Source organism: Setaria viridis, chromosome 3 (genome assembly GCF_005286985.2).
Source record: "Setaria viridis chromosome 3, Setaria_viridis_v4.0, whole genome shotgun sequence".
Classification (NCBI taxonomy): domain Eukaryota; kingdom Viridiplantae; phylum Streptophyta; class Magnoliopsida; order Poales; family Poaceae; genus Setaria; species Setaria viridis.
The window spans coordinates 13,559,655-13,573,561 of record NC_048265.2 but is presented as its reverse complement, the minus strand read 5'-3'; the positions used below and the strand labels follow the sequence as shown (position 1 = coordinate 13,573,561).

The window sequence follows — 13,907 nt, the reverse complement described above, 5'->3', positions numbered from 1 at the left end:
AGTGGTTTCACCGGCTTCTCTCTCTCCAAGCATTAAGTGATCATAAAATTACATATATTGCCATTGAGAAGCCGTTTTACCAAACGTTTTGCAAAACAGCTTTAACTTCACTAAAAAAGCCACTTCAACTTCACTAAAAAAGCCACTCCACCGAAGAAGCCGAAGCCGTTTTATGAGAAGTCGAAGCTCTACCAAACGGGGCCTTTTATTGTCTAACGTATCACTTCAATGTGTAAACCATCAGACGGATATCCGTTTCACCTCAAACGCTAATTCTGTTCATAAAGAGGTCGAGCATTTAGGTTTGCCGTTTCCGTTTACCCCCTATAATTATTATACTTTTATGTAGGGGTGGCAATGGATCATGACCCTCATAACTCCTTCACAATCTAACTCAGCCCTATTATTTTTAGTTCAAAATCATATAATATTATGACCCGGTCCTTATTGAGCCTGATTCTTAAATTTGCTAGGCTAAGGTCCTGTTTGGGAAGAGGGTGTTAAAGTTTAACACCCCCACTTTTAACACTTTTTAACACTTTTCTATCCAAACACTTGTGTTAAAAGTGAGGTGTTAAAGTTTAACACCTCATTTTTTATAAACACATGGAGGGGCTGTTAAAACTTACTAAAGATGTTAAAAGTGGTCCCCTAGTCCACTTTTTCCCAAGTTACCCTCTCTCTCCTCTCTCCTCTCTCTCCTCCCCGCCGCCTGCGCATCCTCCCCTCCTGCTCATCCTCTCCACCTGGCCGGATCCGTCGCGCCACCCCTCCTCCTAGCCAGATCCTCCGCCACGGCACCCTCCCCCTCCTCCGCCGCGGCGCCCTCCCTCCTCCCCGGATCCGCCCGGCACCGCCGCCTCAGCCCGACACCGCCGCCAACGCCGGCCATGCTGCCTCCACCCGACACCGCTGCCAACTGCGGCGAAGCCAGCCACGCAACTCCTCTCCCATGACGCATGGCCCCAACTCCCCGTCCTCATCCACCTCCTCCTTCTCCCACTCCTCCTCCGCCTCCCTATCGCCAACGGGCGGTGGCCGCAACCGCGGGGGCGTCACAACGGAAGCTCGATCCCGAGGCACGCTGATCCGAAGGCAGCGCGCGGATCTGGAGGGGGCTTGCTATCGCCACGCTGCCGTCGGCCGCGCCGCTGCTGACACCCGACGCCGCGGCCGTGCTATCCCGCTCCATGGCGTACGCGTCCAGGCGACGCCACACGCACACCACGCCACACCACGCCGCTCCACACGGCAGCCGTGCTGCTCTCCGGCCCAGCGCCGCTGCTTTGAGACGTCTGTGTGGTGGGGTGAGCGGGCGCGTCCCCGCACCCGCTCGCCCTTCCATGCGGCCGCGCTCAAGCGCGCCTACACGCACCACCGGCGCATCGAGAGCGGCGTCGTCGAGGCCAACGACCACCGCGTCGGCATGCCTCACCTCGTGCTCACCGTCCTCGACGACCCGTGCGGAGGAGCGGCGGCCATCAAGGAGCTCCACTGGGATCTGGCCGTGAGGAGTGGTAGAGGAGAGGAGAGAAAGGAGGAGTAATTGAGGGGTAATGATGTCAAATGCAACCTTTGGTGTTAAAGTTTATCAGACCATCCAAACACCCTCGTGTGTTAAATTTTAACACTTCATTTGAGGGTGTTAAAGTTTAACACCCTGTTAAACTTTAACATGCTGTATCCAAACATGATCTAAATTAGAGGGCCCTTTGCCACCCCTACTTCTATATCTAATGTAGAACACCTTTGAATTCATAAAAGCAAACGGCGGATAAAAGCACATAACTGGATTGGGTTACTCTCAGAGGAAACATCATCAGTCATCACAAAGCAACCTAAAAAACCAACAGATGCAAAAGCCCAAAACCGAAGCCCTAGCTCAGTTTTGCCCGCAGCAGCGCCGGGAGAAAACACATGGCCCAACGAGGCCGACGAGGCGAGCGAGAGAGTCCACGGAGGCCGTCCGCATCCTCTCCTCGCCCCCATTTCTGTCGTCCGTTTTCCGCTTTCCTCCTCCCCTTCCCCGATCCCCGTCCGCACGGGCCACGCGCATATCATCGCGGGCGCGCGCGGGCAACGCGAGCACGCAAGCGAGATCAGACCGCGCCGAGGCCATCCACCTCACCGCCTCTGCTCTCACGGGGCTGAACCTTCCTCTTTTTTTTTTTCTCCCTTCCCTTTCTCCCCTTTCTCTCTCGGCTCGGCTCGGGGACCGTCTCGCTCGCTGCTACAACTCGCAATTCCCCAATCCAAACATATTCCCTTCTCTCTCCTCCCCCCCTTCCGCGTCCGCGCCCATCGCCGCCGCCGCCGCTGCCGCGAGCACGCTACTGTCGCCGCTGCCGCCGCCGCGGCAGGTAAAACCCCACCCGCCCTGCGCGTTGTTAGATCGGGGGTCGCCCCCGCCCGTCTGCCGCCGCGCCGCCGCGGGGGCGCGCGCGCGCGCGCTCGATGTGGGCGGTGGCGCGGGTCGGGTAGTTAGGGTTCGAGTGGCTGGGTGGTTGATTTTTTTTCTATCGTTCCGGAAGTTAGCTGATCGGATGATGAGCTGGGGTTCTGTCTGGTCCGGGGAGGCGATTTTCAGCTCGGGCAGTTGACCCCTTACGCGCTGAATTCGATGGGAATTCAGTGAATTTGGAGGGTTTCCTATTGATTGGGCTGTGATATGCATGCTTGTTGGGGGCGGTTTCATGTTGGTTTCGGGGGAGCTAGTCGATTTGATCTTTTGGGAGTATTCTCGGGCCGGAGATTTAGCATTTCCATGTGTCGGGTTCAGTTAAAGTTGATGATGCTACCGTTTACGTGCATGCAGCTGCGAGTAAGGTTGGTCGGAGCCGTTGCGGATTTTGCGGATGGCCGGTTCTGCAGTTACGGATGATTCCGCGGCAAGCACAGCTGGGATGAGGGATGACGAACGCAGCCTGTCCGGCGAGTCCTTGTCCGAGTGGAGATCCTGTGAGCGGGCAGATAGCGACAGCCCTTCGACGTCCCCGCCCTTCTGGGACACGGACGGCGAGGATGATGACCCTGGTGCGTGAATGCACTTGCTTGATCCAATGCCTGTTTCTTTGGTGTAACACTGAGTATTAATGGTTTTGGTTCTGGATGGAGAGTATGCTGTTCTTACCTTGTGATTAACGTAGCTGATATGCCTGCTATATGCACAAATATAACTGCTTCAGTCGCAAAAGCAGAACCTATGACCCTACGACATATAGCTTATTCCCAAAGTCCCGACATCTTACAAAAGCTCTAGTTGAAAAGTTTGTAGCCTTAACGCAGAGCATGTGGTTTGTTCAATCTTCAATCAGTTAATGCTAGCTGAAGGCCTTTATGGTTAGCTGGATTAGTCCATCTGTTATATAAAGGTGGTCCAACCATGCTGTGCTCACGCACGAGGAGGCAGATAATTTAAGAAATAGTTAACAAGTGCTTACCTTCTCTAAATGGACTGCTCCTATCACTTAGCCTCCTTCAATGTTTTAGATAGTGCTCTAGAAGGCTAAATAGGCGGCCACCTTGGCGGCTAGTGCTACCCTGTCGCCGCACAAGTTGGGCATAGTCGACAGGCTGGGCAGCCAGAGCGACTAGGTGGAGGTGGTCCAGGGTGACGATTAATCAGGCTAGGCATGGTGGGCCACGTGACGGCTGGTACGGAGGAGGAGGGACAAGCGAATGCGCTGTTGGAGGAAAGGGGTGATCGTGATGGTGAGTCGGCGGTGGTGGTCATGAAACAGAGATGGTGACTGCTGCTTGAAAACCTCCACATCGTTGATTTCTGCCATTCGTGGTGACTGGACAAGGAGGCGATCATCGTGGTGACGGCTGCTGCTAAGGAGTGGAGGATGGAAGAGGAGCTTTTAGGGTTTGCTTTTAGTCATTTCGTGGACTGCTCTTGGCTAAGCGGGCCAGCCCAATATAGCACCAACAGGTTCTCATCCTTCTTCGTTGCCTCTTCTCTGCTGCCTCTGTCTTACCTTCCTTCCCTCGAAGACCCCTCGTAGGAAGTATATCTGTTGGAATACAGGCTCTAATCAGCTCTAATCAGTGCCTCGTTGCCCACCTCGCACATTTTACAGCAGCAATTTTAGAAGTAGAGTAACTGGTGGATTAGTTGGGATAACTATATTGTTTTTGGTGTATATCTGTTGTGATAAGTCCACCTCCTAGGAGACTCATCTTTGCATAGTGTTCATCTGTTATTCAATATTAGAAACATGCTATGTATGCAAGGTCAAAGAGAAATGGTCTTTTTTTTCGTGGCACTGGGAGACTAGCAGCTGGTCTACTTGGAATTCTAGCCTGTCTTTTTCAGAAGTGAAACTGTAGTTTTTTTTTTTTTTTTGCCAATTATGTAAGGTCCAAAAAAAGTAACCGTTCTGGCATTGGGGGAGTACCAATTGCTCCATTACGCAGCGCCACAGCATCCAAGGTGCCTTCATGCTGGGACATGACTAGCATAAAGATTGACAAATGTTGGTTGCTTTTACCATGATGTTATTTTGGCACAACAGTGTCATGCATTTGGTATCTTGTCATATCTGATTTGCTTTGTATAGGTGTACGGGACTTTAAATTCATTATAAATGTTTGTATTTAAAAAAGGATAAATAATGATTAGGTCAGAGTGCCATATGATTCTTGACATTGTGCACAGACTCAAATTATTCTTGTGAAGAAACAAAATTTATTATGACACTTCTCGTTTTTATTTAGTGTCTTCATAGTACCTCGTTGACTGCCTTTCTATTTTGCCTCTTGACTGTGTTATTAATATGCTATTTATTAGCCTCAATTCATTGTATAGTAAACTGGAAACTTCCTGAAAGTTGATGTTCACACTGATCATACTCATCTTATTCAACATGTGCAGTTTCATCAAGGATAAATACAAGCCCTTTGCCTCATTCATGTCTTACATTTTGTTATTAGTAATAGTTTTCTATTGCAACATGTGTTCTTAAGTTCCTATGTTTGGTTTTGCCCTCTCAATAGCTCATTTCTTTGAATTGCAATAGCAGGCCCCAAGCCTTCGGAATTATTCGGACGTTACACCTGGAAAATTGAAAACTTCTCAAAGGAGAAAAAGAGAGAAATGAAAAGTGAGCCGTTTGAAGCTGGTGGTTACAAATGGTAAAGTGCTTGATGGCAATTATTTGGAAACATTGTCTTGGTGTTTCTCTTTTATGCCTTTCTTTTCAGAAAACTTAAACATTGCTGTGAGTATCTAACCTAGTTTCAAATGCGACTTGGCCATTTGAGGGACGGAATCTGCCATTCATGATAGATGCTATCATGAACTAATTGCTTTATCACTTGGACTGGGTTAGATATGACACCATTCATGGTTGCCAATGCTTCGCACGTTACCTCATGCCTTTTTCTTCTTTTCCTCATATGACATTGTTTGCAAGTTGCAAGTGCTTATTTCCTATGCACTGAAAGTTGAGCAAATTTTGTATCTAATTTTCTGATTTTACCATGGCTTGGCTTGTCTTTTTTAATGTTGATTCTACGGATGCTAATTATGCTAATTTTGTTCTCACTAATGTTTTCTTTCTGTGCACCCCTGTCATGTGCAATCACAACCCTAAAGCCTATCGTTGAGTAAATGTTTGTTGATGTGTTTACTCTTGCCACTGAAAAATACAGACTTTTCTGATTCATGGCATTGTATAGGTATAACATTTTTATCTTACTGATACACTTTTCTGTGGTGTCTGAATTGGAAATATTTGTCCCTAAGCTGGAGATTGGAATATGTCACACATTATGTTTCTCATTTGCGCCATTGACACCATATGTTTATTTTTCGTCATAGTTATTTGTTGTGGGTGGTTCTGCATAGCTGGGAACAGGGAGTGATGACGTATCCTGGTAGTGTTAACATAATGTATTGCATTCTACATATATAATACACCCCCATGGGTTTGACTTTTTTTCCCATGAGAATTTATTAATACTAGAAAGTTATATAGTTTTATTGAGGGCTTATAAAACAAACCTTACACTTCTATCCCATTTTCTGCGGTACACCTTCTGCATGATAACATGCTGATTCTTTTGCTTATTTTTTTCCCAAAATGTTATTATGCAGGTATATTCTTGTGTATCCTCAGGGATGTGATGTCTCTAATCATCTTTCGTTGTTCCTTTGCGTTGCTAATCATGACAAACTTCTCCCAGGTTTGATGTTATTGTGTCTGCTGCTATATTATACATGCCAGTGTCCCACTGATATTAACTTCCCGATCCTGATCTGACAATTCCAGGATGGAGCCATTTTGCACAGTTCACTATAGCTGTAGGCAATGTAGATCCTAAAAAGATGAAATACTCAGGTGAGCTAACCTGGTCTGTTTTCTACTTTTCCTCCTATGGATCTGCCCACAATAATTGTCTTGTCATCATCTTCAGGCATTAATTAAATAATTTTTGTAGATACTTTGCATAGGTTCTGGAAGAAGGAGCATGATTGGGGATGGAAAAAGTTTATGGAGTTGTCAAAGATTCAGGATGGTTTTCTTGTTGATGATGTTCTTGAAATCATAGCTCAAGTTCAGGTTATCAGGTAGCTAATCTGTTTGTGCTCTGATTGATCATGATTCTGGTTCAAAAATTTATGAATTTTCTGCAAGCGGTCTGCCAAATATGTGTAGAAATTGTGTTTCTCCCTGCAAATGCATTGTTAATTCTGCCGTGACTATGCCATATGGAGTGCCTGATGCATTTGCTCCAGTTTTGTAGCCTTCAGTAAACAAACCAGCAAACCATTGTTGTGCTCAGCTAGTTCTGTATATAGTGCTCAGTTAGTTCTGTATATGAGACAATTTACTCACTTTTGTTTCTTTGTGGTATTGGCAAATTATCTTGTAAATGCTGACATATGACTGCTATATTTTGGACATTTAAGGGAGAAAGTGGATAGACCTTTTCGTTGCCTTGATCGTCCTTATCGGAGAGAATTGCTTCGTGTCTATATGACACAAGTGGAGCAAATATACCGGCGTTTTGTTGAGGAGCGACGGAGTAAACTTAGCAAACTCATTGAGGACAAGACGAGATGGCCCAGGTTAGACAATTGGCTTTCCTAGTTTAATCAGTCATAATAAATTAGTTATTGTTGCTGGTGTTTTTTAAACTTTCAGCCATTGAAATATTTGTTGGTCTTACAGCTTTTGTGGATTCTGGTCAGCAATTGACCCAAGCACCAGGCGTCGCATGTCCAGGGAAAAGACTGACACTATATTGAAAGTCTTGGTGAAGCATTTCTTTGTAGAGAAAGAAGTTACTTCTACATTAGTGATGGACTCTTTGTATACGAGTCTGAAGGCACTTGAATACCAGGTGAATGGAAAGAAAGGCAGTACAAAAGTATCAGACTTGGAAGAACTACCTGCACCTATGGTCCATATTGACATGGACATGTTTGTTTTGGCTGGTGATGTTATACCTTTGATTAAAAGAGCAGCCTCAGAGCCCTTGCCTTGTCAACCTTTAGCTCCCAAGGATGACAAAACTTCCCAAAGCCGCATGAAGGTTGGAATAATATAATTTTCTTAATTACATTGGGGCAATTTTGTTGCTAGTTTCTCATGTCTATGTACTGGTGATCCATTTGAGCTCAGCTAGAGGTTTATTCACTGGAGTTGCAATCTGTATGTGATGTGGTGTAGTTTCTGATTGTTATTAACTGCATTTACGATTACTTAACATCATATCAACAATCCCATAAAAAGATAACATCATGAAGGTAGGAATAATATAATTTTCTTGGTACTAGATCAATTACACTGGGGCAATTTTGTTGCTAGCATGTCTATGCACTCATGATCCATTTGAGCTCAGCTAGAGGTTTATTTACTGGAGTTGCAATCTGTATGTGACGTGGTATAGTTTCTGATAGTTATTAACTGCATTTACTATTACTCAGCATCATATCAACAATCCCATAAAAAGATAACATCAAATAAACAATACCCTTTTGTAGCTCATAAATTTTTCCCTTGTTAAAACGGTGGTTCCCAGTTCAAGTCGGGCCTACAGATATGTTTTCTGTACAAACAAATGTTGAGTACACGATTAGTATGTTGTCTAAACTATCTTGGTGACTTGGTAGGCCGGGCAGTGGTTAGCTTATATTTATCGCATGGTACTTGGAAGTGAAATCATTGTTGCATTTAATCACTTTTAGTTATGCTGGTTTTCGTAGGATGGAACTGCTCATATAAACAATACCCTTTTGTAGCTCATAAATTTTTCCCTTGTTAAAACGGTGGTTCCCAGTTCAAGTCGGGCCTATAGATATGTTTTCTGTACAAACAAATGTTGAGTACACGATTAGTATGTTGTCTAAACTATCTTGGTGACTTGGTAGGCCGGGCATTGGTTAGCTTATATTTATCGCATGGTACTTGGAAGTGAAATCATTGTTGCATTTAATCACTTTTAGTTATGCTGGTTTTCGTAGGATGGAACTGCTGGCGAGGTTTACAAAGTTTCTATGGAGCGTGAGGAAAGACGCCTAACTGAACTTGGCCTGAAGATACTTGAAACATTTGTGCTATCTCATATATTTAGGTAACTATTGGTGTATCTATTTTGATCATCTGAATTCCGATTATTAGATGCTGTTGATTCTCTTGGCTAGTATCAGAAGTTCAGAACTGATTGATCCCCAGACATCGCTGGTTTATCCTTGGTCCTGGGCATCCTTATAGAGCTACTTAACCCTTCAAATTTCAATATTCAACTAAAATATATACAAAACTAGACATAGCAAACTTGATGAGGATTGGAACTGAAAGGTTAGATGGTCTGATTCAAATATTCAGCACCTGGTGGCTTAAAGTTGAAAATACTAGAAATCCTGTATGAAGCGGTCTTCAGCTGAACTTATTATGAATGCGAAGATATATGATCTGACACAAGTGCACCAACTATATTTGATGACCATCTAAAGCACATGCTGACTATCTATCTCAAAAGAGGCTAAAAGAATTTTTCTGGTTATTTTTTATGCACAATAGAGGAAGACATCTTTTATAGTTCGGTTTGAACTTTGAAAAGAAATTTGGAAGGTTGAATATCTTCAAATTGTGGGCCGGCTTTTTTCTAATGGTGGCTTATGCTTCTTACATTTTGTTTCAGTGGAATTGAAGTTGCATACCAAGAAGCTGTTGCTTTGAAAAGACAAGAGGAGCTTATTCGTGAGGAGGAGGAGGAGGCAGGGCTTCTCGAAAATCATATGAAGGGGAAGCGTGGTGGTGGAGCAAATGAAAAGGACAAGCGTGCGAAGAAAAAGCAGGTGATGTTATCATCCTAGGTTTTGCAGTTTCATCAGGCTTGGTCGTCCATATCTTTTCTTTGTTACTGACAAAAAACCGTGTTCAAATATCCTTGTTCTTTCCTGTAGCTCTTGTTGTTGTCTTGATGCCTTTATTGCTCATATACCGTCCTGTTTATGATATGCTTGATATCTTTTTCAGGCCAAACAAAAGAAGAACAATCGTAAGGTTAAAGACAGGGAAAGAGATGAGAAATGTGAAGTGAAAATTCTGGAAAGATTTCACGATGAAATTGCAATCGATAATAGTGATGGTTTACCAGTGGTGGAAGTGACAGCAAAGGTTGATGCCTTGGAAGAAGGTTCTTCAGATGGATCAGACATGCCAAATAGGTTAGTGAAAAGTTAACAAGATGGTTGCACAGTGTTTTCTTGTAAGATTCACATTTTCTTCAACTGGACTTGTGTGCAGAGGGAAAAATCAGCATAACAAGGGCTTAAGCATTGTTGGTTTTGCCGAAGAAGGTGATGGTCTTCCCTCCACCTCTAGTGTTGCTGGTGGTTTAGGCCGCAATAGTTCTGGCTTCTGCACCGTTCCAAAATTGGATCAGGATACTGTTCTACTTACCTTGAGGGATAAACTTCGTAAGCTAGGGCAGCGTCTGCACGAGGTAAATTTACTATTACAAATGAAGTTGTGTTTGTTTGTTATAAAAATCATAGTTTGGCTACTATATTTTCAATATATATGTGAATGAAGTGTCTAAGTTGTGACCATTGGTTTTTGTTTATGATGCATATCATAAATGCATTATTTTTTTGGAATATGATTCTGGGGCACCCTGGTAGCCAGGTGGTAGAGAACATGGTTTTGGTGGTTGAGTTCATTGATTCAAGAGTCAAGACTATCCTGATTCCTCCAAATCATCGATACAATGTTTTTCCTGTGTATCATATTTTTATGCTTTTGAGTTCATGGTTCAAATGCAAAATGGTGAACAAATAATATATTTGATTCATTCATGATCCGGAAAAATTATATCTCCAAGCAAAATCATTATGTCAGATCTTTTTCCATTAGTTTTTTGTGCTCTACTGTTGGTGATCGGTTATGTTGATATGACTATATCTCTTCCTTTGTTTTCTCCGTGAAACACATGTGCCAGTTGTATCCATGGATGTGCTGATGTTTTCTTGTTTGCCAACTTACATTTGAAGTGCTCGTTGTTTACTTCATAACTAGCATCAATCAATTCATTTTTCTGTAACCGATGCTTTGTTTTTGCATTTTTTTTTTCAGAAGAACATTGAGGGGCAAAAACTTCTTAAAGCTCATTTTGAAGCTAGGGATGCGAAAGCAAAGGAAGCAGAGTCTTCCAACTCATCCAGTTCTTTGGAGAAGCCACCTGATGTTCCAGAGAGCCCAAAGCATTCCTCAGAAGTTGCAGTTGATCTAAAAGCTAATGGAATGCCAACTAAGGATGTCTCTGTGGTCAATTGCATGCCAGAGGAAGCTGTTTCAGGCATACCACCCCCTACAAATACTGAAGCTGTGACTGCTCCTGCCACAGCAAAAATTGATCTAGTTTCAAACAAAGTTAATGGATCGAGTTCAAAAATGAAAGGCAACACAGCATCTAAACCACCAGCAGTTGATGGGGATAAAGATGCCCCTCTTCCTTCAAAATCACCGCGAATCAATAGAGCTGCTTCAGTTCCCCCAAAACTGCCTTTGGTTGATAAAGTGACTCCAGTTCCTCCCAAATCTCCACCCATAAACAAAGCACCGGCAGTTCGCCCCAAATCACCAGCAATTGACAAAACAACTCAAGTTCGTCCAAAATCTCCAGCTGTAGACAAAGCAGCTCCAGTTCGTTCCCAATCTCCAGCAGTTGACAAAGCAACACCCATTCGCCCCAAATCTCCAGCAGTTGACAAAGCACCTCCAGTTTGCCCCAAATCTCCAGCCAGTGACAAAGCAACGCCAGTTCTTCCCAAGTCTACACCAGTTGACAAAGCTTCTCCAGCTCTGGTGAAATCACCAACAGGTGGTAAAGATGCTTCTGGTCCTTCAAGATCATCAGTGCATGAGAAATCTATTCCAGCTCCCCCAAGACTACCACAAGTTGATAAAGCAGCCCTGCCATCCTCAGAATTGCCACAAACTTCTTCAGATGCTAACTCTGAAGCTCCAGAAGCAGCTACTTTCAGGAAGGTCACAGCCACCTTAGTTTCCGAGGTTACAGCATCGAGGCCTTCAAGTGCACCTGTGTTCCCCACACCAAGATCAACTGCACCAACTACTTCACATGTTCACATTTCTTCATTGCTTTCTTGCTCTATGAGTGAAGCAGCTGGACGATCAGTAAATGGTCCCTCCCCTTCTGCCCCACCTTATACTCCTCAGACATACCGTAATGCCATTGTTGGTAAGGCTGGCCTGTGCACAACATCTGCAAGCCTTTCATATCACTCAACTTCTCTGAGCCAAGATACCACCCTTTCGCAGCCTTTGTCGGCATATGCATCAAGTACAGCAGTTATGATGCCTCCTGCTGGAAGACCTGATCAGTTGTCAACTAGGCATGTGTTGAAGTCTGGGCTGGGCAAATTAGAAGCACATGACAGCTGGCAGCAGTGGAAAGGTGATAGTAACATTAATAAGCATCTCTGGAGGGATCAGGCTCCTTACCAACAAATGACCAATGGTCAAGCATATGAACAACCACGGAGGGATGATAGTTATCAGCAAGCAAGTAGCAGAGGAACAGAAAAGCTCAGCAGGTATGGAGGACTGCAATCTAGGCAGTTCCAATCTGGGACAAGCGATAGCCATGTCTGGCACCAACAGCAGGGACCAGTACCAGAAGAATTTCCACACCTTGACATCATAAATGATTTGCTTGAGGAGGATCATATCAACAGCAATATGCCAGATTCATTCCGTCAAGATTACCATGCTTTTGGCCGGCCGTTTTCGACGAGAGGCAACTTGGCAGATATGGAGATGGCTTCTGTTAGTAGCCCTGGTCGGTTCAATTCAACCGACCATTACTACGATGATGGATTCTCAAGGTCCTATGACATGAGTGCCCTCCATGGGCTGAGGGAAAGGCAATTTCCCTCGATGGGTACTTATTCTAATGGCCTGTCCGACATAAGTGTTTCAAAGCCTTGGCTGAATGGCTCTCCTAATCCAGCGGTGAGTCTTGGAGCTAACACAAATGGATACCACCACCAGGTTGGTGACTACACTAACCTGGGGGGCGGGGTGAACGGAGTCTCCGTGTGGCGCCGCCATGCCAACGGTCGCTGGTAATGGGAGGTCCTGTATACAGTCTTACAGTCGGAATAATGCTTGTTGTAACAGATGATGGGTTCCGGGCCTGAGCTGGTGTGCCATGTAATTTACAAGTTTTAAGTTTTAAAAGGGAAAGAAAAGAGATACATCCTGTAAAGTCCCCGCCGTGATTAAGCCTAATCCGAGTGCCTTTTCTGGTTAAACGTTGTATTGTCGTAATGACGTTCTTCAGAGTTACTGTATACTGTGTTCCGCAGACCTAAGGGTTTGCAAAATGGTCGGCTATTATGCTTATCTCTCAGGCTAGCGGTACAGCTCTACTTGCAGAGGAGACTGACCTGCGACTGTGGCTGGCCGGTGGCGCTGCATTGGTTTACTAATACATTTTACATTGTCAAGAAAACTGAACTGGTTATTCTAAGGTATCGTTTGGTTCGTACCTGTCACGTCGGGTCGAATAATTAGATACTAAGGCCCTGTTTGGCACGGCTCCACTCCTAAACTTCAGCAACTCCATCAAAAAATTTAGCCAAACACCCCAACTCCAAAACTCCATGGAGTTGCCAACTCCATGGAGCTGTAGTGCAAATGGAGGTGGAGTTTTGGAGCACCTTTTGCTGCTCTAGAAACCTCTCTTTTGAACCTTCTCGTGGAGTTGGTAGGTAATTACCCACTAATGCCATTGGTTACACAAAAAAACATTTCATTCTATTCTCCCTTCTATTCTCCCGAGCCCCACTCGCTTCTCCCGAGCCCCACTCGCCGCTAGAGCCCTGCCCGTCGCCGCCCCCGTGGCCGGCCGGCCCCGCCGCCCGTCGCCGCGCCCGCCGTCGCCCGTCGCCGCCCGCCGCCGCGCCCGCCGCCCGTCGTCGCCCGTTGCCACCCACCCAGCCGCCTGTCGTCGCCACCCACCCAGCCGCCTATCGTCGCCACCCGTCGCTACCCACCCCGCCGCCCGTGGAGGGTCTCCCGTGTGCGGCACAGTGCAGTGGAAAAAGAGGAAGAAGAAGATGGGATAGAGAGGATGACAAGTGGGGCCTTAATTGGGGGGCAACAATGGCAATCCATACTGAAATCGATCTTTTCTGGAGCTGAGAGCACCCATCTAGCCAAACACCTCATTTTTGTTCTGGAGTTTTGGAGCGGAGCTGGCTCCATGTGGAGTTCTGGAGTGGAGCAGCTCCACTCGGAGTTGGAGCCATGCCAAACAGGGTCTAATTAGGTCGAATAATTAGATACTAATTAGAGGAGTATGAAACGTACTCCCTCCATCCCAAATTATAAGTCGCTTTAACTTTTTTGGTACATCTACTTTGT

The 13,907-nt window shown here is 45.2% G+C and overlaps 1 protein-coding gene across 3 annotated transcripts; it reads left to right on the top strand.

Moving 5' to 3' along the window:
* The first annotated feature begins 2,187 nt into the window (after positions 1-2,187).
* Positions 2,188-12,793, top strand: LOC117847608 (uncharacterized). Of its 3 annotated transcripts, none has more exons than XM_034728838.2 (13): positions 2,188-2,360; positions 2,816-3,033; positions 5,022-5,136; positions 6,101-6,189; positions 6,276-6,344; positions 6,445-6,574; positions 6,917-7,075; positions 7,179-7,542; positions 8,474-8,583; positions 9,154-9,310; positions 9,492-9,682; positions 9,762-9,960; positions 10,593-12,793. In XM_034728838.2, the coding sequence occupies exons 2-13, from the start codon at positions 2,856-2,858 to the stop codon at positions 12,606-12,608; spliced, it is 3,777 nt and encodes a 1,258-aa protein (XP_034584729.1). In that variant the 5' UTR covers positions 2,188-2,360; positions 2,816-2,855; the 3' UTR covers positions 12,609-12,793. The 3 variants fall into 3 exon arrangements, with proteins under 3 accessions (XP_034584729.1, XP_034584727.1, XP_034584728.1); XM_034728836.2 differs by having other exon boundaries at positions 2,190-2,360; positions 10,590-12,793; XM_034728837.2 differs by having other exon boundaries at positions 2,191-2,360; positions 5,025-5,136; positions 10,590-12,793.
* Positions 12,794-13,907: the final 1,114 nt, after the last annotated feature.